This window comes from Genypterus blacodes, unplaced genomic scaffold (genome assembly GCF_046128005.1).
Source record: "Genypterus blacodes isolate CSIRO-AG114 ecotype Tasmania unplaced genomic scaffold, CSIRO-AGI_Gbla_v1 ptg000154l_1, whole genome shotgun sequence".
Lineage (NCBI taxonomy): Eukaryota > Metazoa > Chordata > Actinopteri > Ophidiiformes > Ophidiidae > Genypterus > Genypterus blacodes.
The window spans coordinates 1,148,798-1,175,324 of NW_027466956.1; the positions used below are offsets into that span (position 1 = coordinate 1,148,798).

Sequence of the window (26,527 nt, forward strand, 5' to 3'; positions counted from 1 at the left end):
AGAATAAGAAGGTGCAGTAATGGGTAATGGCGGCCGGTTAGAGTCATACATCGATACAGTGTCCGTACTCAGTCGCGCTTACCGCAAGGTTCCTGGGGCAGCCAGCCTTACAAACCGCGGAGGAGCCAGCTCAGGAGACGCGGGCCAGGGACACGCATTCTACCAGTGAGGACGTAGATCTGCCAGTGGTTTGTTGCTGGCTGGGACATTCCTCCCACTTAAGTAAAAAACATGGATGAGCTCCCCGGCGGAGGGGGGACCGGAGTCCCACGACAGCCTTCGCCGCTGCAACACGGGAACAACAGCGGCGCAAATCCGCTGATAGGTGGGGGTGGCGGAGGACTGATGGGGCCGCAGCAGCCAGATGAGCTGCCTCGGCCACAGCAGCAATATACCATCCCCGGCATCCTGCACTACATTCAGCACGAGTGGGCCCGGTTCGAGATGGAGAGGGCTCACTGGGAGGTGGAGAGGGCCGAGCTCCAGGTTAGCACGACGGTACACTAGCATTCAAAGGCTAGCACGCTAATGTTAGCTAACAACAACAACAACCCGGGACAACTTCTAGTTAATCAATGCTAATAAAAAATAATTTTAAATGCCACCCAAATACGGTCGATTATTATGTTTACTTATCAGACAGCAAATGCGGGTTTTTTTACTTTTCAACTGTCATTACATTTTCTGTCATAACCGAAGTTGGCGACTATGTTTGTAACCTAGCTGGCTCAGCAGCTAAACTAGCAGGTCAGTGCTTGGATTACAGAATACACTGGTTGCCGTTAGCCAAAAAGCCGCTAGCTTTATAGCGCTGTCATCGACATCAGTGTAGCGGCCAGTAACCACAATTTCTGATTCCGATTAGATTGTAGAATAAACACACACACACCTTGTGTGTAAGCACTTAGAGTAAGATGACCACAAAGTTATTGGTAAATGAAGGAGAAGTGAAACCTGCTGACAATCGGCTAATGTGAGCACTGCAGCCATTTTAGTTTGCCATACTAGCCGTAGCCCTACTGGTAGTACATGTTTTTCTGTGTTTACATGTTAACTTAATGTTGGTGGTTAGTCCTGCTCTACACAAGCAACACTGTTTGGTGCTTGCCTTGCTCAATTGCACAAAAACAGCTATACTAACAATGTACGACGGTCAATTCATCAGCATGAAATTGAGTTTAGGGCATGACTAGATGGAGAAAAAAATACGATTTGTGACAGCGATGCGATAAATGACATCAAGAGGCACAATACCAGTTTCTCCAATTGTATATGCTGCATGCAAGATAGTATGATCATATTTTGTTTCATGCATAGTGGTTTGTAAAAGGAAAACTGGAAAGCAGGTCCCTGCAACAGCCACATCTAACATCATTTTCAATTCACCATATGAAACATACCTTCCAAAGACCATGCAGTTGGGCGTTATCTCTGGCTACAGTGTTTCAGGATGCAGCAGTCAACATTTGAAATACTGTTTTGTTCTCATACTGATGGACAACTTGATTACTGTGTATTGCATCCTTTTTTTAGCCAGCTCTTTCTAACTACTGAAAACCTGGTGGCATTCCTTGAAAGTAAGCTGGTTATCGGGCCACGTCTATCCTTAACTTGTTTCTGTTCACATATGAGCATTATGGATGTCTTTGGAGAAGACCTTTTTGTTGCAGCGGTCATTTGCATCCCTGTATACTGAGAGGAAACTGGATTTTAAAAATGGGGAATGGCAGCAGCACTGGCCACAAAAACTCTTTAAACCCCAACACATTTTTGGAGCGTTTTCGAAGGAACGCTACTGTTGAATCTGATGAAAGATCACAGTTTGAGATGTTTAGATGGGGTCAAAAATGCGCAGTGGCTTCTCTTCATAATAATTAGTAATTTTTTTAGCTGCACTTTTTATTCTGCTGTATTGGCAAAATTAATTTGTCTTTTTTATGTTCTTTGATTCAAAACTGAATATGCAAGCAATTTGAACAGGTGGAGAGCATCATTATGCTAACATTTAGTAGCAGGTGTGTGACCCTGCAGGGACTCCATGTTTTGGTAAAGAGAGCAGTCTGTAGAAGCTGCGAGTTGGACTGAGAGGCTGTAATTGGGCAGCCTGGGCAACTGGGCCCTGCTCTGATAGCCTTGTCCCAGCTGTATGCTAAAAGTAGGCCATCTCAAAATAACAACCAGGCCGAGGTTCAACCCTATGTCACTCAGAAGTACACAGGAGATAAAAAAAGCAGCTAGACTGAATTTGGTTGTTGACAATTTGTGTGTGTGTGTGTGTGTGTGTGTGTGTGTGTGTGTGTGTGTGTGTGTGTGTGTGTGTGTGTGTGTGTGTGTGTGTGTGTGTGTGTGTGTGTGTGTGTGTGTGTTCAGAGGAATGCCCCTGATGGCTTCCTCCCCCCACTTGGCTGGGCCTAGCCTGGTCTGTCAGCATGGTAAATGCAGGCCAGTGAACTCATGTCTCACACACACACAAAGCATCTTCATCCTGTTATGGAAGTGCTTCTTGAAGCGGTTCATTCATGCTCATCAGGTACACTAGAAGATCATGTTGTACCTTCTATTGGATAAGTATGATCTGAATGAATCTGTATTAATATTAATGCCATTATTTTCACTTCAATAGCAGGGATACCATTTTCTTTCAAATTAGGGCTGTTAACAAATAATTGGTTATCAGTGTATGGTTAACTGATAACAGATAACTGATAATAACACATTTAACTGTTATCATATTGATGTAATGCTGAAGTCAAAATAATTATTTCCCACTCTGTCTGCTTCTCTGCCATGGCTGTCGGCACAATTGGCCAAGAGACAGAGGGGGCTGCTGTGAATTTTATCATCACCAGTTTTTATATATGAAATTCAGGTTTATGTTTACCAATTGCATGTACTTGAAATTGTATTAGTAGCCCAACAACTCCATGAAACATTGAATTAGTGTATGTGCAAAAGTAAGTGAACCCTTTTCATTAGTAGCGTGTGGCATCTCCTTTTGCACTGTCCTTCTGTAACCACTAACCAGTCTTGCATCAGCTTTTGTGGATTTTTACCCACTCCTTGCAGAAATCAGCCAGTTAAGAGAGGTCGGAAGTACATCTGGCATGTACCGCCTGCTTCAGGTCTAGCCACAACAGTTCTATTGAATTGAGATCCAGACTTTGACTGGGCCAAATCCAAAGTGTGAATCCTCTTTTTAAGCCATTCTTAAGCCATTCCTTGGTCGTTTTGCTGGAATGCTTTGGGTCGTTGTCATGTTGCATAACCCATTTTTTGACTGATGGCAGGAGATTCTGGTCAAGAATTAGCTGATAGGCCTGAGAATTCATGGTTCCCTGGATAATATGGAGTCATCCAGAGGCAGAAAAGCAGCCCAGACCTTTACATTTCCACCACCATGCTTCACTGTTAGGAGGAGGTTCTTTTCTTGGTACACGGTGTTGGCTTTTCTCCAAACATGGCGGCTTTGATTGTGACTAAATAATTATATTTTGTTACCCCAGATGCTGCCCGAGAGGTCTGCAACTCTCTTTCGGTGATGTGTGGGTGGATGGCTTTTACCTGACTCATTATTATTATTCTGGTGCTTCTTGGTGACAGTTTTGATGGGCGTCCACTTCTAGGCAGAGTTGCGGTCATGTTGAATGCCCTTCATTTGTAAATGATTTGTCTTACAGTGGATGTATGGAGCTAGAATCTTTTAGAGATGGCTTTATAGCTTTCCCCAGACTGATGAGCTGTCTCAACCTTCTTCCTGATGTCCTTGAATATCTCCTTTCCTCTTTGCACTGTTGATCAGTGTGGGTGTGCCTTGGCACTAAAGTGGTTTGGTTGGCTTCTGCCCTCTATTATTCAGTGCTGCCAAACCCTTTCCCAAGGATGTCTCATTTGATTGATCAATTTAGCACCCAAATGTGTTCACCTGAATCTATTACCTACTGGAATTAACCAATGCAGCTGGGGGTTCACTTACTTTTGCACATACAGTAAATGTTTCATGGAGTTTTTGGGCTACTTACACAATTTGCTCTAAACCAGTGATTCTTAACCATAGGGCCCACGCTTGGGCCACGAGCGCCACCTCGGGGGCCGCAAAACACATTCCTTTTTGTACCTGTGCCGTGGGCCCACATAGGTTATCAATTGAAGACACCAGAGATATAACTGTTATCCATGAGACGCTCAGTTGCAATACAGCCTCCCACCAGTTGGTGGCGGTAATGCGTCAGTCAGTTGTTTAACAAGCTCACTCAGCCAGCTGCTAGCCTGTAGCAAAAGTCATGGAGAAGTATTTAAAATAAAAGAATGATGACGAAAGTGGTACCAAACGCCCCCAAAAGGCAAAATTTTTGTACAAGTACAATCCTGACTTCATTAAGTACGGGTTTGCAAACGGAGATAACAAGGCAGAGCCGAGAGCCCAGTGTGTGGAGTGTGAACTAACGCTATCCAACGAAGCACTGAAGCCTTCAAAATTAAAGCAGCACCTAGAAACCAAATATTTAACGCTCGTTGGAAAGCTGGTGGAATATGTTAAAAGAAAAGAATATGGGCAACAGATTCAGAAAAGGTCTAAGTGTCACTCACTGGCACCTCTAAATGTGCTTTGAAAGCCAGCTACCTCGTAGCCTTGTGGCACAGAATGGGAAACCATCCACCATGTCGGAGGAGTTGCTTTTGCCTGCTGCTGTGGCTATGTGCCGTGATATGATCAGAGAGGCTGCTGCTGCTATTGTGACTGTTGGTATTGTTCATTTGTCACAGATACAAAGAGCAACTTCTGGTTCTGAAGCAATTGAACATTTTCATATGCACTTTATTTAAATTTTATTAATTTACTCTTTTCTTTCATTTAAAACTTATTTTGAATGTATTTATTTGATCACCACATAATTAAATTGATCTGCTACATCAGTGGACACATTATTTATCTTTTTTGATGTAGTAAAATCTATTAGTTATTTTTGTGTTAATAAGCCTGACTTGATCCTTTAAATGTGTTCTTCCGTGTTGTTCCGTGACAACAACACGGTTGCCTGGTCGGCGCCTTGCTGTATGTGCAGGTTTATATACATCTGATAAATAAATGTGTGTGATTTGCTTGGGCTACTGTAGATCTTGTCATTTATTTGACAAGGCTTTTGCCTGTTGAACTGTAAGTGGATTTGATTTAGTTATTGAATACAAATCAAACGAAGAGTGAGGTCAATTAGTTAAACTGATAGTGTTTATATTTGAATGGGCCCCGGGCCACAGTGTACTTGAAAAGTTGGGCCCCGAGGTCAAAAAGTTTAAGAACCCCTGCTCTAAACAAGTACATGCAATTGATAAACATCAACATGACATTTCATATATAAATACTAGTGGTGATAAAATAAGAAAACCATGCTAAAACAATGGAAAAATCTTATTTAGTGGGTCTAGCCTGGATTTTGCTGAATAGCATTTAGTATTTGGACTATGTTCTTTGAAACATGCCACTTTATCTGTCCGAGTCCACTGAGCTATAATGGCCAGACGCAGCAAAGCAACCCCATAATATGACTGGGCCTCCTCCATTTTTAACTCTAGGGATGTTGATCTTTTCTTTGAAAGCTTTGCAGATGGTGCAATACTGTCATACAATGTGACACAGACACTTTTGTACCTTGATTTTGGAGGCTGGCTTGTTACTTTTTCAGGGTTTTTACTGCATAGGGAATTCTTTGGCATCCACCAAAGCCATCTCTGCCCTACCTGACATATTTGTACACTTTTTGCGCATGTACAGCAGCTTATTTGTGTCTTAAAGGCAAATAAGCAAATTACACACATGGACTCTACTTTCCACAGAAAGTATCAGATGAAAATAAATAAAATAAAATCCGATTGCTAAAATGCATCATGTGTATCACCAGTATCTCAATGTCCTGTAACTTGGAACTATCCATGACTGACATCACTGCTTTGACAGTGTTGTCACGTTACACCTGTGGTAAGGTCACTGGACTGGACTCCTTCTGTACATCCACCCCAACTGTTGACACTGTGAAAATATTCAGGAGGTTTTGTTGTTTCCAGCGTCTGTGGCAAATCCCAGAACAGGCCGATCTGTGAATTCATGAGGCTACTTGCTTACAGTCAGTCCCATACCATGCTGTATTTACAATATCAGTGCTGTACATGCAGATTAAGGCAAAGGGATAACGGAGCGACAGCAACTAGTTAAAGCCATTAAAGATTTGGTGAAATGACATGACAATGTCAGGAGACATCGGCGTTGCTAGTACGTGAATCTCATAGGTGCAGTTTTTTCAGGATGACAGCATTCCACCGTATCAGTAGTTGCAAAACGGATCATGGGCTGTGACAAGACAAAAAGGGGCTGTGAACTTGGGGAAAAAAGAGAAAAGCCCCAACAGCCACACAACACCATATCGAAACACCTCTATCTCTTATGATGCCAATGTCGGCCTTGATGTATGGGATTTGAGTTCAGCAAGGAACTGATTCATCTTGGTGGATTCGGACTTGTAAAGGCAAGATTAGAAGGTTTAAATGTGATGTTAATTTCCACAGGGTCAGTAGCAGTTGTGCTAGCTTCAATATTTGTATTAAAAATAGTATTTTTGTATCAGAGGCAAGGTAGAGTTGTGTTTGAATTGGTGTCCCAATAAACGGCTGGCTTTATCACCTTGCTCATAATTAGTAGCTCGGGTTTGCAGGAAGACGCTCAGTATCATTAGTGGAGATGAGACCGAACTCAGTCTAAAGATTAAGATGCTACTTAGAGTTCAAGGGTGGAATCTGATGCGCACTGTTGGTCGAGGGAGGTGATGGCAGCTTTTTTTCTCTTCTTTTTTATTGAGGTCAGAAGAATAGGAGATAATTTGATCTTTAAGGAATGTTTTCAGCGACTCCCAGGGTAGTGAATGTGAGATAAAATCGTTTTTATTGACCCAAACAGAAACTTGTTAATACAGTTGGCGATCATGTCACAAGAGGATTTCAAGAGGGAAATCGCAATCTGGCCACATGCATTTACCAAATTGTTTTTTTTAGATATACAATAATGTGGGTAATGCTCCAAATTGAGGAACATTACAATGAGCTCTTGAGGAACTTTGACACTTTGTCATATAGATATTTTTACATAAACATCTATACACCGCGTTCCAAATTATTATGCAAGTGATATTTTTCTCAGATTTTTCCTAAATAGTCGATGCAAATGACAGTCAGTATAATTTTCAAGTCATCAACCTTTAGAGTATAATTCAAATTGTATTGAACAAACCTCCCAATGATAACAGTATTTTTTTTTAAATAAGAAACTCAAAATGCACTGTTCCAAATTATTATGCACAACAGAGTTTCAAAACATTTTATAGGTTGTAAAGAACTAAAAATGGCCATTTGTTGAATTTGCAGCATTAGGAGGTCATATTTACTGAAATCAAAAGCTATTTCAATCAAAAACATCTGAATAGGCCAAGTTTCATGTAAACATAGGACCCCTTCTTTGATATTACCTTCACAATTCTTGCATCCATCGAACTTGTGAGTTTTTGGAGAGTTTCTGGTTGAATTTCTTTGCAGGATGTCAGAATAGCCTCCCAGAGCTGCTGTTTTGATCTGAACTGCCTCCCACCCTCATAGATCTTTTGCTTGAGGATGCTCCAAAGGTTCTCAATAGGGTAAAGATCAGGGGAAGATGGGGGCCACACCATGAGTTTATCTCCTTTTTATGCCCATAGCAGCCAATGACACAGAGGTACTCTTTGCAGCATGAGAAGGTGCATTGTCATGCATAAGATGATTTTACCATGGAAGGCACAGTTCTTTTTTTTTGTACCACAGAAGAAAGTGGTCAGTCAGAAACTCTATACTTTACTGAGGTCATTTTCACACCTTCAGGGACCCTAAAGGGGCCTACCAGCTCTCTCCCCATGATTCCGGCCCAAAACATAACTTCACCACCTCCTTGCTGACGTTGCAGCCTTGTTGGGACATGGTGGCCATCCACTACTCCATCCATCTGGACCATTAAGGGTTGCACGGCACTCATCAGTAAACAAGACTGTTTGAAAATTAGTCTTCATGTATTTCTGATCCCACTGCAACCGTTTCTGCTTGTGAGCATTGTTTAGGTGGCCAAACAGTAGGTTTATGCACAACTGCAAACCTCTGGAGGATCCTACACCTTGAGGTTTGCGGGACTCCAGAGGCACCAGCAGCTTCAAATACCTGTTTGCTGCTTTGTAATGGCATTTTAGCAGCTGCTCTCCTAACCCAATGAATTTGTCTGGCCGAAACCTTCCTCATTATGCCTTTATCTGCACGACCCCGTCTGCGCTCTGAATCAGCCGCAAATCTCTTCACAGTACGATGATCACGCTTAAGTTTTCGGTAAATATCTAATGTTTTCATACCTTGTCCAAGGTATTGCACTATTTGACACTTTTTGGCAGCAGAGAGATCCTTTTTCTTTCCCATAGTGCTTTTGAAACCTGTGGCCTGCTTAATAATGTGGAACGTCCTTCTTAAGTAGTTCTCCTTTGATTGGGCCCACCTCGCAAACTAATTATCATAGGTGTCTGAGATTGATCTCAAAGATCCAAAGAGCCCTGAGACACAATACCATCCATGAATATAAAAAATGTATGTTTATGACACTTAAATCCAATTTGCATAATAATTTGGAATGCGGTGTATGTTTGAAATACTTTGTTGACATTTTCACCATGAGAACCATCGCAACTACACGAGATAAAGTTATTGCAGTTCAAACTTTTATTTCTATTTGATTTTATTTTGATTTTTGTAACAAATCATACAGACCCCATCACAACAAACATGCTACATGATGTGTGTGGGTGTTGATTATGATGATTAAGCAATTATCCAGTAACCGGTGAAGGGATATTTAATCCAGAACATAATTATGTTTGATTGATACATTTTTTTCTATGGTTTCCCATATCTTTGCTCTGTGGACTTGCTGATTTGGTAGTTTACTGGGATTGGCTACTGCTACACATGATCTTGCCTTGGATTGATCATAGTACAGCGTTTGTCAGTCAAAGTTACATAGGCGGTCTCTCATCTGTATTAAACACTGTTCCCAAGCCATTGGAATTAAATGAGCTCAGGTAAACATTTCACAACTTTTCCTAGTCATTCCTGGAGAGTTTTAGCTGGGTCGTGAATTGTCCTGATGTTGTGGGTCTGTAAAGCCCTTTGAGACATGTGTATGACATGTATGTGATAGTGGGTTATATAAATAAACTGACTTAACTTGACGATGGCAAAGGACCAAATTAAATGTGTGTGATATAAATTCAGCCTTCTAGTGGGAATCTATCAAGGTACTTCTCAAAAGTGCCTAAATGAAAGTAATGAGAGCCAGCTTGCATGAAGAGAGATATTGTGTCCATTGTTGATCTATATACCCGTGCAATTTGTAGTCATCATTTTCTGAGTGGCTCAACACTGCTACATATTAACCTCCTGACATTATACTGTCACCTGGTGGTGATTAAGTACAACAGGACAACTACAAAGAAAGCCTGAATACATCCAGTAGTGGGGCACAACATGGCAGATTTTTCAAAATGATTTACCCTCATTACAAATGCAATATTATTGCGATGTGTGAGCAGAATGTAAGAATACTGAAATGAAGTGGAGAACTTAACCAATAAAGGTTAAATAATTAATTCGCCCCCACCCCCACCCTTCTTTCTCCAGGCAAGGATAGCGTTCCTGCAGGGAGAGAGGAAAGGTCAGGAGAACCTGAAGAACGACCTGGTTAGAAGAATAAAAATGTTAGAATACGCATTAAAGCAGGAAAGGTAAGACGATGCTTGAAACAGTCATTCTTTTTTTTATGTTGTTCTTCCACTGAGGTTGCTCTCAAGGTCAAACTGTTCGATGTTTTGTTAAAAGATCATAAAGGTTTGTCCAGTTTTTAGTAAATCCTGTGTAATTCTTATTCCTACAGATCAATTTCAAAATAAGAAATTAGTTCACTGATTGCCTGGGAAAGTAATGTGATGTTTTATCACAATAATTTATTGTGAGTCGGCTGAAACATTCAAAGAATCAGGAAATATCAATTAACAAAAACAACAACAATTATAATAAACCAACTTGTTGTCTTTCAAATAAACATTTTACTGAACTGGGAAGAATTAAATTTCGTAAAATGAAACAAATCCTATTGTTTCACATCAGGAATTGCAGAAACGTGCTTGTGAGATGTTCAACACAAACAACTATCAGCTGGTCAGTCTGAACTTGGGTTTAAACACATGCTGCAACAAAGTTTCATTGGAAACGCATTCAATAATTATATAACTTAAAATCATATCAGTTAGTAGGTTATAATATGGAAATCGATTTATTTGATTTTAAAAAAGATTTTTCCAAAATTGGTTTTCAATGTTTTGGAATGAAACCGCACATTTGTTGTCCAGAAGAGCTCAGTCAGCTTTATTGATTGTGGCTTTAGTAATGAAAGTGGATGTCTGCATGTTAATGTATTGTCTTATTTTCCCTCAGAGCAAAATATCACAAGTTAAAATATGGAACAGAGTTAAACCAAGGCGACATGAAGATGCCGAGCTTTGAATCAGGTACATCATCCAGAACAACGCAGTTGGTCATACACAATAATAATTCACCAAACAGGAATACACCAACACTATAGTCGTTGAAACTATACACTATGCACCAAACCAATAAACATTCATCAAAAGAAGTAATCCACCGGTGCTATAATACAGCAAAGATATATGAATCCACCAAAAGCCATAATCAACTAAAACCATAAATCACCAACAATATAACCAGAGGTGCACATCATTTTTTGTTGTACCAAAATGAGAACCATAGATAAATGCTAGTGCATTAGTGGGCCATTATCAGCTCCTGCTGCCGTCTTTAGCTGGGCTGCAAAGATATTTATATTACCAACATGTTGGAAAGAAAACACTTCTCCAACTTTCCAAAGGGAATTTTGCTGCATTGTTTAGCTGAGATCACCTCTAGGTAAGGGCGCACACACCCAGTCAGATCTCTCGCATTTGGTCTGTCTCGCAGCTCCACGGTATGCTTGTTTTTATAGTTTAGGGCGCATATGTGTGGACTGCTTGTGTGCAGCCCTGACTGTAACACAAACACTTTATCAAATTACACTGTATCACAATAATACACTAATAATCTCATACAAAGAATTATAAATAGAAGTCGAACTGTAACACTTGATTACACCAGAAAACATTAATGAGATTGTGACATGCATTTGTATTTTAGACACCAAAGATTCAGAGGTCTCTGCTGTTCCTGCCAACAGTCAGCTCACCTGGAAACAAGGAAGACAACTACTCAGACAGTAAGAACACAGAGGGGGTGGGGCTGTCCACCTCTTATTTATCTGCCAACAGTACCAATGTGTGTGTGCTTGAATGTTTGTGTGTTCAGATACCTCCAGGAAGTAGGATACACAGACACCATCCTGGATGTTCGTACTCAGCGTGTTCGTTCTCTGCTTGGGCTCTCAGCTGCTGAACAGAATGGATCTCTGGAGAATAAGAACCTGCAACACCTAATAAATGGGTCAGACCATGAGAAGGGTCCTGACACCAAGAGGTATGTACACATTTACAGAAATAGTTTGTGTATGTGTGTCCAGGTGATGATCTGGATACTTTCAATTTGTGTGTGTGTAGGAGTCCAGGTGATGTTCTGGAGACATTCAATTTTTTGGAGAACGCTGAAGACAGTGACGAAGACGAGGATGAGGAGGGAGACCTGATGGATGACATCAGGTCCAACAAACACCACAGAGCCAAGAAACACAACACAAAGGTGTGTGTGGGTGGGTGGGTGGGTGTGTGTGCGGGTGTGCACGCGTGCGTTGCTCCAAAAAATTAGAAACACTTTGAAAACTCATCAGCTCTCACGGAGAAACAGAATCATGCTGGATATCTTTATTGATATGGACTTGGTTATGTGTTGGGAACTAAAGGATTCCACATTGTTTAATGGAAATGAACATTATCAACCTACAGAGGGCTGAATTCAGACACCCCAAAAATCGGAAGGAAAGTCCATTTTGCTGAAATTACGGCAATTGAAAATGATACTCGGTACTTTGTGTTGCCCCACACAAAGTAACAACGTCAGGGCATGCTCCTAATGAGACGACGGATGGTGTCCTGGTGTATCTCCTCCCAGATCTGGACCAGGGCATCGCTGGGCTCCTGGACAGTCTGAGGTGCAACCTGGCACCGTCAGATAGACCGAAACATAATGTCCCAGAGGTGTTCTATTGGAGTTAGGTCAGGCGAGCATGGGGGCCAGTCAATGGTATCAATTCCGTCATCCACCAGGAACTGCCTACATACTCTCGCTACATGAGACCAGGCATTGTCGTGCACCAGTCTGACAATGGGTCCAAGGATTTCATCCCTTTAACTAATGGGTGCTGTTTTCTAGCCTGTAGAGTTCTGTGCATCTCTCCATGGATATGCCTCCCCAGACCATCACTGATCCACCACCTAACTGGTCATGCTGAACGATGTTACAGGCAGCATAACGTTCTCCACAGCTTCTTAAGACCCTTTCACGCCTGTCACATGTGTTCAGGGTGAACCTGCTGTCACCTGTGAAAAGCACAGTGGCGAACCTGCCAATTCTGGTGTTTTATGGCAAAGGCCAATCGAGCTCCATGGTGCAGGGTGGTGAGCACAGGGCCCAGAAGAGGAAGTCCGGCCCTCAGGCCACCCTAATGAAGTCTGTTTCTGATTGTTTGGTTAGAGACATTCACAGCAGTGTCCTGCTGGAGGTCATTTTGTAGGGCTCTGATAGTGCTCATCCTGTTCCTCCTTGCACAAAGGAGTAGATACCGGTCCTGCTGATGGGTTAAGGACCTTTTACCGCCCTGTCCAGCTCTCCTGGAGTAATTACCTGGCTCCTGGAATCTCCTCCATGCTCTCGAGACTATTCTGGGAGACACAGCAAACCTTGTGGCAATGGCAAGTATTGATGTGGCACCCTGGAGGAGTGCCTGTGCAACCTCTGTAGGGTATCGTCTCATGCTACTAGTTGTGACACTGACCCTAGCCAAATGCAAAACTAGTGAAAAACAGTCAGAAAAGATGAGGAGGGGAAAATTTCAGTGGCATCCACTTGGAAAACCATTCCTGTTTTGGGGGTTGTCTCATTGTTGCCCCTCTAGTGCACCTGTTGTTAATTTCATTAACACCAAAGCAGCTGTATATATATATATACTATAGCATATATATACAGCTACTATATACTATATACTGTGTATATATATATATGTGTATATATATATATGTTTCATTTTAAGTCCACTGTGGTGGTCTACAGGGTCAAAATTGTGTCAATATTTGGACATTGACACAATTTTGGCCAACAATAGTATGTATATAATAAGTACAGACTTTCAGCTGTAACTTGAGGGTATTTACATCCATATCAGGTGAACGGTGTAGGAATTACAACCATTTCTATATGTGCCTCCCCATTTCAAGGGATCCTCAGCTGTTCCATGGCCCGGTGTGTGTTTTTCCCTCATTTTTTTTATTCACAAGGAGCAGATAAATGTCTCGAGTTCATTTCAAGTCTGGTATTTGCATTTGGAATCTGTTGTTGCTGCTGTCAACGTTCAACATAAGGTCCAAAGAGCTGTCACTATCAGTGAAGCTAGCCATCATTCGGATGAAAAATCAAAGCAAAACCCATCGGAGAGATAGCAAAAACATTAGGGGATTCAAAATCAACTGTAAGGTACATTCTTAAGAAGAAAGAAAGCACTTGTGAGCTCAGCAACGGCAAACGACCCGGAATACCTCAGAAAACTGTGGTGTACGACAGAAGAATCATTTCCCTGGTGAAGAAAAACCCCTTCACAACAGTTGGACAGATCAAGAACACGCTCCATGAGGTAGGCGTATCTGTGTCAGTCAACAATCAAGAGAAGACTTCATCAGAGTGAATACAGAGGGTTCACCACAAGATGTAAACCATTGGTGAGCCTCAAAAACCGGAAGACCAGACTAGAGTTAGCTAAAAAAAAAACACATCGAACATGGAACATCATCCTATGGACAGATGAGACAAAGGTCAACTTGTACCAGAATGATGGAAAGAGAAGGACAGGAACTGCTCGTGATCTAAAGCATACCACCTCATCAGTGAAGCATGGTGGTGGTATTGTTATGGCGTGGGCATGTATGGCTGCCAATGGAACTGGTTCCTTTTAGTTATTGATGATGTGACTGCTGACAAAAGCATCAGGATGAATTCTAACGTGTTTCGGGCAATATTATCTGCTCATATTTAGCCAAATGTTTCAGAACTCATTGGACGGCGCTTCACAGTGCAGACGGACAATGACCTGAAGCGTAGTGTGAAAGCAACCAAAGAGATTTTTAAGGCAAAGAAGTGGAATGGTATGCAATGGCCAAGTCAATCACCTGACCTGAATCCAATTGAGCTATAATTTCCCTTGGTGAAGACAAAACTGAAGGGAAAATGCCCCAAGAACAAGCAGAAACTGAAGACGGTAGCAGTAGAGGCTCAAGCATCACCAGGGAGCAAAGCAAACATCTGGTAATGTCTGTGGGTTCCAGGCTGTCATTGACTGAAAGGATTTGCAACCAATTATTAAAAGTGACAATTTGATCTATGATTGTTAGTTTATCCAATTACTTTTGGTCCCTTGAAAATAAGGAGGCACATATAGAAATGGTTGTAATTCCTACACGGTTCCCCTGATTTGGATGTAAATACCCTCAAATTAAAGCTGGTAATGTCTGTACTTAAAGCACGTTTCGATTGTTTCATTTAAGTCCATTGTGGTGGTCTACAGAGCCAAAATTGTGTCAATGTCAAAATATTTATGGACCTAACTGTATGTACTGTATGTCTATGTACAGATAGAGACCACTGCAAAGTTAGCAGTTTCTCTGGTTTTACTATTTGTATGTGTTTGAGTAAAATTAACATTTTTGTTTTAATCTATTAACTACTGACGACCTTTCTGCTAAATTCCAAATAAGAATATTCTCATTTAGAGCATTTATTAGCAGAAAATGACTACTGGTCAAAGTAACAAAAAGATGCTGTGTTTTCAGACCTCGTATAATGCTAAAAAAAAAGGTCATATTCATTTTTAAACAACACAACACTAATGTTTTAACTTGGGAGGAATTCAGAAATCAATATTTGGTGGAATAACCCTGATTTTCAATCCCAGCTTTCATGCAGCTCTTCATGCTCTATTAGTCTTTCACATTGCTGTTGGGTGACTTATGCCACGCCAGGCGCAAAAATTCAAGCAGCTTGGCTTTGTTTGATGGTTTGTGACCATCCATCTTCCTCTTGATCACATTCCAGAGGTTTTCAGTGGGGTTCATGTCTGGAGATTGGGCTGGCCATGACAGGGTCTTGATCTGGTGATCCTCCATCCACAAGTTGATAGATCTGGCTGTGTGGCATGGAGCGTTGTCCTGCTGGAAAAACCAATCGTCAGAGTTGGGGAACATTGCTAAAGCAGAAGGATGATTCATGCGTCCTTCACAAACACAAATCTGCCCTATTCCAGCCTTGCTGAAGCATCCCCAGATCATCACCGATCCTCCACCAAATTTCCCAGTGGTTGTGAGACACTGGCTTGTAGGCCTCTCCAGGTCTCCCGTCTAACCATTAGACAACCAGGTGTTGGGCAAAGTGGAAAATTGGACACATCAGAGAAGATGACCTTACCAGTCCTCCATGGTTCAATCCTTATGGTCTTTTTCAAGCCTGGCTCTTCTTTGCTTCTCATGATGAAGGGCTTTTTTTGCACAACTTCAGCCCTGCCCCCACGAGCCAGTTTCAAACTGTCCTTGCCTTGCACTTCACCCCAGCTGCCGTTTGCCATTCTTTTTGTAGGTCACTTGATGTCACCCTACGGTTGAGTGATGTTCGAATGAGTTGGCGGTCATCTCGGTCGGTGGAGAGTCGTTCTCCACTGCCGGTCTGTATGAACTTGTATGACGTCTTATGAACTGCCGATTCGGAAATTTAAAGGATGGAAGCAACCTGACGCTCACTGTATCCCTCTGCCAGTAAAGCCAGAATTAGACCTTCTTTTCCTCACTCAAAACTTTTCAACTCTTTTCTTTTGGCATTGTCAATAGTTATGGACGGTCAATATGTTATGGATGCATGAATCAAACCACGTACAAGGTTATGCTGGAAGAAATCTTGCTTCCTTCTGCTATAGACCAGACCTGAACCCCATTGAAGACCTCTGGAATGTGATCAAGAGGAAGATGGATGGTCACAAACCATCAAACAAAGCCAAGCTGATTGAATTGTTGTGCCAGGAGGGGCATGAAGTCACCCAACAGCAATGTGAAAGACTGGTGGAGAGCATGAAGAGCTGCATGAAAGCTGGGATTAAAAATCAGGGTTATTCCACCAAATACTGATTTCTGAACTTAAGTTAAAACATAAGTACTGTGTTAATATGAACTTCAATTCTATTTCAATTGAACTTGTTTTCTTTGCATTATTCGAGGTCTGAAAACACAGCATATTGACCAGTTGTAATTTGGGAGAAATGCTGTCAGTAGTTAATAGAATAAAACGCTCATTTACTAACGCATACCTATAAATGGTAAAACCAGAGAAACTGACAATTTTGCAGTGGTCTCACAACTGTATATGTATGTTTATACACTGCCTTTAAAAAGTATTCACCCCCTTGGATGTTTTTCCCTTTTATTGCTTTTATAAATGAAATCATGGTCACTATAAATTGGCTTTGTTAACAAGAACTGATGTACTAATGAAGTAATGTCAGTTAATTAAATATTTATAATGTAAAATAAATGATTGCACTTTGGAACGGTGAAATCACCCAATCAAAAGGCTGCGAATTTTGATATACATAATCATTCATCATTCCTCTACCCCTCCAGGTGGGGAATGAGGGTTTGGCGTCAGAGGAGGATGCAGACACGGAGGAAGCGCTAAAGGAGTTTGATTTCCTAGTAACGGCTGAAGACGGAGAAGGAGCGGGTGAAGCCAGGAGCTCTGGAGATGGAACAGAGTGGGGTAAGTCATATAAACATACACATAAGGTCTTTCTCATTCCGAGCCCTACTCCCTTTCCCTACCCTCTCCGTTAGTGTGCCGCCACCTGTCTTATCAGTTATAGAAATCACTTTGACTTGCATTTGTGTGTGTGAAAAGAGCAGTACAAATTTGATTTATTGTAGAAACAACACAGAATTGGTTGCATTGAAATAGCCAAATTATCTGTTGATAAACCAAATGATTTTTTGCTTGTGGAAAAGATACAATTCTCTTAAAGTCCTGCAGGGTCTACACTCTTTTTTGTCTTTCATTCTCGATAACCATTTCATAGTATTTTAGATTATTTTGTAATTTCTTATAAAAAATATAATAAAGTTGAGAGAAAATGTTTTTCTCTTATCTCTCCTTTCCCTCTCACTCTGTCTGCTACCTCTCTTTCTTTCTCTCTGTCTGTTTCTGCAGCAGAGCCTTTACCGTTTCCTCCTGGTGGGGGGAAGTCCTTCCTGTTAGGAGGGTCTGATGACGTCCTAGAGAGTGTGCTGGGATTGGGGGACCTGGCCGACCTCACTGTCACCAACGATGACACAGATTACGGCTATGATGTAAATCAGACATCTGTATAATTTTATCCCATATCATCAGTTGAGTAGTAAGTAGATAGTCGTATACACACTCACACTGCTGTCTCCACTCTCCCTTCCAGCTGCCCTCCAATAAGGAGTCTTCATTTAGGAAGACATGGACTCCGAAATATACACTGCGAAGCCACTTTGACGGGGTTCGAGCGCTGGCCTTCCACCCTGTAGAGCCCTGTCTGGTCACTGTATCTGAGGACCACACGCTCAAACTGTGGAACCTCACCAAGACTGTCCCTGCCAAAAAGTACGTCATTACCTGCGTTAACTCTAATGCTGCATTCAAGGGCTTATTGGAAACTGGTTAAAACCCCAAACCCAATTGCAATACTTCTTTTGTTTTATGTGAGGTAATGCATTGAATTGTTTCATACACTGTCTGTTCTTCAAGAACAATAACACCTCAGGTTGAATTTTTTGGTTTATCAGTGTAGACACCATATTATTTATATCAGGTGGTCGGGGTATATGTACAACTCTGTATAGCATCAACTGGTAGAGGAATTAAGGATTTGGATTGCTTATGTCTCGTGAATATGACTTGTGTTAATCCTCTTGTGAATATGTCTGTTGTTCAATTGCAATTTCTAAGTTGTAAAATGGGCATTTACCACTTTCCAAGACCACTGGAATGCAGCATTATATACACCTCTCCTAAAGCTGACCTGGTCTGCTCTGGTGGACCCAGACCCAGACTATGACAACATTTACACACAAGTCTGTTTTTTGTTTTTTTCAATCCTTTGGGGTTTGTCAGGTTGTTTCCCTTCATGTGTCAGTGGTCCCTGCACATAGAGGCAGGGCAGGGCTTTGTGTTTATGGCCTCAGTTCACACTGAGCCTGGGCATGCCCACTAGTTTGAAGGCATGTTATGAGAAAATACTTGATTTACACAAAGAAATGAATATGGAAGCACAAAACAAACTTTGAAACTAATTTTACATTTTTGTTTGAATTTATTGTTTTAAGAATCGAGAAAATTCCTGGAAATATTTGAACTCCCAATCCAAAACATAATGCCTTTTATGATAAATGTTTTGTTGCACGTTAGACATTCTTATCTAAACATGATTGCAGAACAATGACTTAGCATCAACACATTTTTAGATTTTGAGTGACAGAATGAGCATTTGAGTATAACAAGATTAATGCATGACGAGCCCAGGTACCAGAAGCTATGACAGACATCAAAGGGTTAAGTGGCCCATGTATAACCCATGTGTTTAATACCTCTTTGGATGATGTTCAGTATTTGTATGTCTTCTTATGCTCTTAAACACCCAAGTAACCACAATTCCTGTAAGAATTAACTGCAGCATCATAAGAGGTCACTCCTCGACTCCTCGAACGTGTAATACAACAAAGTGAAAAAAACTGTTCCTTAATATTCCTTAGTCTGTGGTGAGCCAGTAGCCAATCTGTCAGCCTAATGTTCTAATCATGATGTATTTAATTTGTCTTTTACAGAAGTACCTCTTTTGATGTGGAACCCATCTACACATTCAGAGCCCATATGTAAGCATCTACTCCCTCAGGCCTCAGGCACACACACATACACATACACACACATACAGTGGAGGAAATAAGTATTTGATCCCTTGCAGATTTTCTAAGTTTGCCCACTAACAAAGAAATGAACGGTGTTTAATTTTAATGGTAGGTTTATTTTAACAGTGAGAGACAGGATATCAAAAAACTAATCCAGACAATCACATCATATTAAAGTTATACAGTGATTTGCATTTGAGTGAGAGAAACAAGTATTTGATCCCCTAGCAAACCATGACTTAGTACTTGGTGGAGAAACCCTTGTTGGCAAGCACAGAGGTCAGATGTTTCTTGTAGTTGGTCACCAGGTTTGCGCACATCTCAGGAGGGATTTTGGTCCACTCCTCTTTGACAGAACAGAAACAGAATGATGTGATGGTTTTCTCCGTGCCATGAACACGGCGAAGTTGAACATCAGTTTTGATGTTGTGCCGTTCGACCAATTCACGTGAAGACAGACAACGATCATAACATCAAGCAGGGACGCGCGGGGCGTGCTGACGGTCTACTACAGGTACAGAGCAGGACAGAGAGAAGCAGAGATGAGTGACAGCTGGAAAAAAAGCAGCATTTGGATGCATTTTAACAATTGTGACAACATAAAGGCAGAATGGAGAATCAAGCTGTCATGTCCAGCAGGGTCCACAAGAAGCCTTCACAGATATGAGAACTGTGCATCCAACAGTTCAGGTGGGAAAAAAATTAGCTCCACCCAGGCTCTCAATCCAGGGAATGTTCTTCCAAACAGGAAAACACTGCAAGAACATTCCAGAACTATTTTAATTCCTCATGAAAACAGTATCACACTCTCTGTCATCTCACTAACATCAGAACAGACTGGATGCATGTTAAGTACAGATGAGATGGGAACTACAGGGAATTCCCTGAATTACAGGGAATGTGAAGGGAAATTGTGACAGTGATTTGTGGACAGACAGAAAATGTGAAATATGAAAGGTATAGTATTGGTAAAATAGTAAAATAAGTAACATATAATAATAATAATATAATATAAAGAAAATAATAACATTGTTTTGTTTTCTATGAGATGAATACGATGTCAATTTATTAGTGTGAGCTTGACACTGAAAATGTATACAGAAAAAAAAACATGCTCATGTTGCTGAATTTCAGTGCATTTTTCAATATTCACACAAAAGACGCTTATTCAGCTGGTTTGGGTGGAGAATGAGCCATGTGGATAAATGTTACTAATAATGTAAAACATGAGGAGCTCTCAGACACTTTTATTTTGTCAAAGTAGCTCTCAGAGCCAAAAAGGTTGGAGACCGCTGACTGTACATACAAATGTGCGGAAGTGCAAAACTATGCCTGCCCTACTTGGACTGGGATATTTGTGTTTGAAAAGTATGTTGAATTTTGTTCTTATATATTGATAATATAATATATGGTTTAATAATCTTTCTCTCACACACACACACACACACACACACACACACACACACACACACACACACACACACACCCCCCTCCCCTCCCGCAGTGGTCCAGTTTTGTCATTGGCGATGACCTCCAGTGGTGAACAGTGTTTCAGTGGCGGTATTGACTCAACCATCCAGTGGTGGAACATCCCCAGCTCAAACGTAGACCCCTACGACAGCTATGGTAGGCACAGTCACATATGTCATTCTTCAGCTTATCTCCACCCGTCACATTCTGCCTCTCCCTTCATTTTTTCCCTCTTTCCAATCAGATCCCAGTGTCCTTGCAGGATCATGGTTGGGGCATACAGATGCTGTGTGGGGATTGGCTTACAGTGGCATCAAGAACTGCTTACTGTCCTGCTCAGCCGATGGAACGGTCAAGCTGTGGAACCCACAAGAGAAAACCCCCTGCGTCAGCACCTTCAACGTAAACAAGGGTGAGAAACAGTGGGTCACAGCACCTCCCTGTGGTGAATTTAACTTCTCCTACTTATATTTGTGCACATCTGTATGTAGAGCAAGGTGTCCCCACTTCAGTGGATTTCAACGGTTGTGACCCCGCCCACATGGTGGCGTCGTTCAACACTGGAGATGTGGTCATATATGATCTGGAGACTTCCCAGAATGCATTGGTGTTAAAGGGACAGGGAGACAGCAGTAAGAATACACGCACACACACACACAGATTACGAGTGATTTATGATTTTTCACAATAATTAGATGCCATTCATCTTTCTATCCTCTTCTTTTCCCCGCCTTGTCTTCCACCTCTTCCCTTCTCAGGCCATCCTGGGTCTGATCATATCAATAAGGTGGTGAGTCATCCCACACTGCCAGTCACAATCACCGCGCACGAAGACAGACACATCAAGTTCTTTGATAACAAGTCAGGTCAGTTTTCAGTAAAGGAGTGTTTGTGATCTGCATTATGTTTTCATTTTCTAAATTCGACATGGAATTTACTCAGTGGAAGATTCCCAGCAATCTCACCAGGTTTAGGAGGAAGCAATGGGCAGAATAAGTACACGTTTGGAAAATATATGTAAAAGCCTCATGTCCTGTCTGACCCCTTCCCCTGTTTGTCTCTCAGGTAAAGTCATTCATGCCATGGTGGCTCATCTGGATGCAGTGACCAGTCTGGCAGTGGATCCTAATGGGATATACCTGATGTCAGGCAGTAAGTCCACTTCCAACTTGGAAAACCCCACAGTGAGGACAGAATGATAATGTCAGGATTATATCTCTCACAATAACATGCCTCTTTCTTTTCTGCTCTTCCTGTTCTTTCCCCTCTTGTCCTCATCACTGATTTTCTGCATTTGCCTTCTATCTTTCCTCGGTCCAATCCTGTTGTATCGCTCCCTCTCTGCTCCTTCTTCCTCCACTCTCCTCCTCCTCAGGTCATGACTGCTCTCTGCGTCTGTGGAACCTTGACAGTAAGACGTGTGTCCAGGAGATCACAGCTCACCGTAAGAAGAGTGAGGAGGCCATCTATGACGTGGCATTTCATCCCTCCAAGGCCTACATCGCCTCTGCAGGAGCCGATGCCCTCGCCAGGGTCTACGTCTAGATCAGGAGGAGGAGGAGCCTGCAGGGCAGGAGACACGTAGGGAGAGAGAGATACACAACACAGGGTGGTCTGTAGACACAAAAACAGAGGAGTCGAATCAAAAGGGTCAGAAAGAGAAAGCAGGGCTAGATGGACACTTTACAGGGAAGATGGCACCTTCTTTGTCAGAATTGACAAAGAAAATGTATTCATGAACAACTGCAGCAAACGAGGACTTCCATTAGACGATGCATACAGTTTTACCTAAAGGTCAGAGGTTGAGCCTTGCAGCCCCTGTAACCAACTGAAAAGACTGAGAGATGTTCAGCAATGCAAAAACCTAAAAACGTTGTGAAAACGTTAACTCCACCTACACGTAGATCTGTGTCACACAGAGCAACAGACACTCAACCTACAGCTGACTTGTCTGTCTGGGATGAATCTGCCCTAAACAAACTCCCTCTCCCCTCTCTGATTTTAACACTATTTTCACCTGATCACACACAATGGAGAAATAGAGGAAAAATCCCCCAAATCATCACCTGCTTGGGATGTTTTTAACATTTTCTCTTTGGTTGTTAGAAAAAAATTCTGATGGCTATTTGTAAACTAATATACATAAACAAAATAAATGTTTTCAGATCTGAAGTGCTGAATCAGCTGAACAACATGTTTTGTCATCATGGCCGACTGCAGCAGCTGGGCTGGCTGCAGTACTGTTAGATGGAGTATTTGCTTTGTTCCTCATTCATTAGTATTCTAATCTTTGGTTTCCAAAACTGTTATTCATAACCAATTAAAAAGCTGCACTGCACTTTTCACCCATGCTGTGCCTGTTATCTGACCAGAGGAGGAGGAGAGGGGCCTGGTCTTAAACTGACCTCTTACTCTCTTACGCTCACCAAAACAAGGCAGCAAAAAATGAAATGGTTGATCCAGACTCCTCCTCAGAGGCTAATAACTGTCCAGAGTAAAGATGAGGCTGCACAGTTACAGTCCAGTCAAAGTATTTACCAGCGTAGATCTACTGTGTCTCACTTTAGTAGAGTTCATCTGTCAATAAACACTTGAACCAATGAACGTAACACTTTAACAGTACGTCCGCTACGGAATCAAGCAACAGCATATTGGCTAAAAGATCCAAACCCTGTACTCACAGAGCCGTCACCATCAGGAGACATTTCCCGTCTCTGTTCTCTCCGCTTTAGTGTCCACTGGGCTTGGATGAACACTATGTAGATGTGTGACTGCAACTTATGCAATAACTGAGGCTATACAATATTTATTACTCGGTTCATTGTAAGGCCATGCTACGTTTGCCACAAAGAATCCCCCCAAAACAGATGGACAAGTATTCAAATACCTGAACAGTCGGGACCAGCTCAGGCAACAGGAAATGAAATGCTAAACTTTACTTCAGTGAGATGTGCTAAATATTAAATAGATGTGAGGGGGATTTTTCCTTTCAGTCACTGGTGTCCAGTGGATGAAGCAGCACATTATGGAGAGATAATTCAGCTGTTTCAACATGGAAAAAGAAAATCTTAATTTTTTTTTATCCCCTGGGCCGAGTTTCTTGCCCTCTGCTCTTTTCTTGTAACTGCTCTCCAGTTCATGTTTTTAAGAAATTTAAATTAACATCTAAACCTGAGCATTGTCAACATTTTCACAAGTTTTGTTTTCTCTTAACAAATCATGATGTACGATACAATGAGCTCTCATTGGCTAAAGGAAAGAAATAATGATCTGATAACATGAATGATAAACTCTGATATGTTGCATTTCTGCATTTTTTTCAATATTTTAAATTAAACATTATGTTGGATCTTCATGTGGAACAGACAGATAAACTGTAGCCCCACTGTCATTTTACAAGTATGGAAAAGAAAGTTTTAAAGTTAAAGAGTTTTATATTCAATCTGAAAGCAGATTTTCTGGTGCCATTGAATTGCTGATAATTAGTCTCCCCGATGTGGTGTGAGCTGAATGAATGTCTGCCTAAGCAAAGGGAAGGAAAAGGATTGCTTTATGACAACTCAACCCTTGATCGACCAATCAGAGCCCTATGATTCAATCCCACCAATTGAACAGATGTTTGGGTCAATCCACATCAGATGTGGATTATTATTTCCATATGTATTTTTGTTTCATTGTGTAAAATCTAGATTTTATAATCCTTTTTATTGAAATGGAAGTCTCCTCAGCACACAGAGGAGTGTTCCACTTTTCAAAAAGGGAATTCTTCATTCTCCAATCTTGCCATCCCAGCAGTCCCATCCACTTCCTGACGGTGACCTATTTGACACTAAGTATGGAGCTGACAGAGGAACACATTGTCAGATCAACTGGATTTTCCCCCCCATGAAATCTCTTTCTCAAATTACATACTTTATTCTCTCAAATGTAATAATGTTAGTGATGGGCGTTGGGCTCGTGATGACGCCTCTCCCCCAAAAAGTCAGATTTTTAAAGAATTTGAAACTACAGGAAGGGAGTTCATCAGAGCTCATACCTCTAAACCCAGACTACATTAGTCTTGCTTTAATATATCCCCCCAAGGACCCCACACATTTGTGGTGAAAATCCTCCTCTATATTTGTTCTATCCCAACTGCAAACAACTATGAAAACAGGAGGTAACTTTATTTTCTACTAGAAATTAATGTTTTAATTTTATCTGATCTAAATATGCAATATTTCATACATAACAGTGTTTTAACTCAAAGACAATTTTTAAGAATTCCTGTATCTCTGGATCCAAAATGGCACGAAACGTAATGTTTTCTTCCTGAGTTTCAGAAGAATCCCCTCAATCACCAATATATTTGGAGCAATTCTGCTAACAAGCACAGGTGAAAACATGTCTTTGTTTACTGGAGGTTCTTGTGTTTTCTCTGTCTCTCTCAAATATCCAGACCCACTCCTGTTTCCGTTCATTTGGAAGTAGAATCTGCCCTCCAGCAGCCTTTTATCATTGGTAACAGACAAGAAATCAAACTTGGATCCATATATGACACCAAAAATGCTGAAGTAATCCAAAATAATTCAAAGTAAGAAAGTAAATATGTAACCCTCTGCAGTTTAAAGTCATTTTTGCTGCAAACATTTTTTGGCACCTTAAAAGCTGCACCGTATGTGTGTGTGTGTGTGTGTGTGTGTGTGTATATATATACACACATACATACAGTACACACTAACATTTTTAAAAAAAACATACCAAAATAAATGAATTGATGCTAGGAAGTGGGTTTTCCACTTAAATTCATTCAATTCTAGAAAGTTTGTCACAAAAAATCTAGAGAATCAACCTCCCCCATCACCACCAACAACAAACATGCTGTCTCACCATTGTCAGCATCGTTCACTTTGTTGGCTTGGTCCATATACCTTTTCCAATTTACTGCTTCATTCACACCCAGACTGCGAAATTGAAGTTGAAGGAATTAGTTTTGGGCTGAAGTTCCCCTCTGAGCTCCTCTTACTTTACTCTTCTCTTTGGACAATTTCTTTCTCGCTTTTATTGCGTCTTTCAACTTTTCTCCCTTGCAGCTTCATCAAGCAGGAATACAAACATTGTTATCATGAATTTGCTCTTTGTCGGGAAACGAGTGATGTGTCCAATCAGGGGTCGCTTGGAGCTGGTTGGTTGAAAGCCTGAACATGCTCTGAATATTATCATCACAGTTTATCAAATTCCACAGTTTTAGTCATTTTATTTTTCTAAGATGAGGGATTTGTGACACAAATGTTTCCCAATTTAGTTTCACGCTGCAAGACATATTTTCAGCCATGCTACAACTTTATGGTGTAACTAGACTTGTGTACTGCATGATTAATACAACAAAAGTATTTTTTCTAGTCTTCCAAAAATGGAAAAAAAGTTCAGATCAGTTTTCAGGTTTTGTATGTTTTTTGGGGTTGTTTTTTTGATTCACAGATTTTGACTACTGTATAGCATAGCGAAATACAACTGTTGAAATGTATATAAAATGTCTATAACTATTAAATGGTGTACCTGTACAAAGGCTCCTGTCCTGTTGCATATTCTCACAATCTTTACACATAAACATTTGCTATAGCTCATAAATATAGGTATATAGAAATAATAGCTGAAGTAACACCTACATTTGAGCATTTCCTTCTGCAAATCAGAGGAATAATGGAGATCTCAGGCATCTCAAGGGCACCTCAGCAGTGCCCTGCACAGGCACAGTCCATTTTGTTGGTCCATACAGGACTTGAACTTGGCAACTC

The 26,527-nt window shown here is 41.1% G+C and overlaps 1 protein-coding gene across 3 annotated transcripts; it reads left to right on the forward strand.

Annotated features, from left to right (window-relative positions):
* Nucleotides 1-25,521, forward strand: strn3 (striatin, calmodulin binding protein 3). Of its 3 annotated transcripts, none has more exons than XM_076166007.1 (16): nucleotides 1-486; nucleotides 9,730-9,833; nucleotides 10,543-10,616; nucleotides 11,296-11,374; nucleotides 11,464-11,631; nucleotides 11,712-11,850; nucleotides 16,980-17,115; nucleotides 17,560-17,699; nucleotides 17,801-17,979; nucleotides 19,200-19,247; nucleotides 20,785-20,906; nucleotides 20,995-21,162; nucleotides 21,242-21,382; nucleotides 21,509-21,616; nucleotides 21,816-21,902; nucleotides 22,126-25,521. In XM_076166007.1, exons 1-16 carry the CDS (start codon nucleotides 232-234, stop codon nucleotides 22,293-22,295), a joined length of 2,118 nt encoding a protein of 705 aa, XP_076022122.1. In that variant the 5' UTR covers nucleotides 1-231; the 3' UTR covers nucleotides 22,296-25,521. The 3 variants fall into 3 exon arrangements, with proteins under 3 accessions (XP_076022122.1, XP_076022123.1, XP_076022124.1); XM_076166008.1 differs by having other exon boundaries at nucleotides 17,563-17,699; XM_076166009.1 differs by lacking the exon at nucleotides 1-486 and adding an exon at nucleotides 10,216-10,266.
* The last annotated feature ends 1,006 nt before the right edge of the window (nucleotides 25,522-26,527 follow it).

Coding starts and splice junctions, on each gene's coding strand:
- strn3 (XM_076166007.1), top strand. CDS start 232: ATGGATGAGCTCCCCGGCGGAGGGGGGACCGGAGTCCCACGACAGCCT. Junction 9,834..10,542: donor TACGCATTAAAGCAGGAAAG/GTAAGACGATGC, acceptor ATTTTCCCTCAG/AGCAAAATATCACAAGTTAA. Junction 21,617..21,815: donor GTTCTTTGATAACAAGTCAG/GTCAGTTTTCAG, acceptor TTTGTCTCTCAG/GTAAAGTCATTCATGCCATG.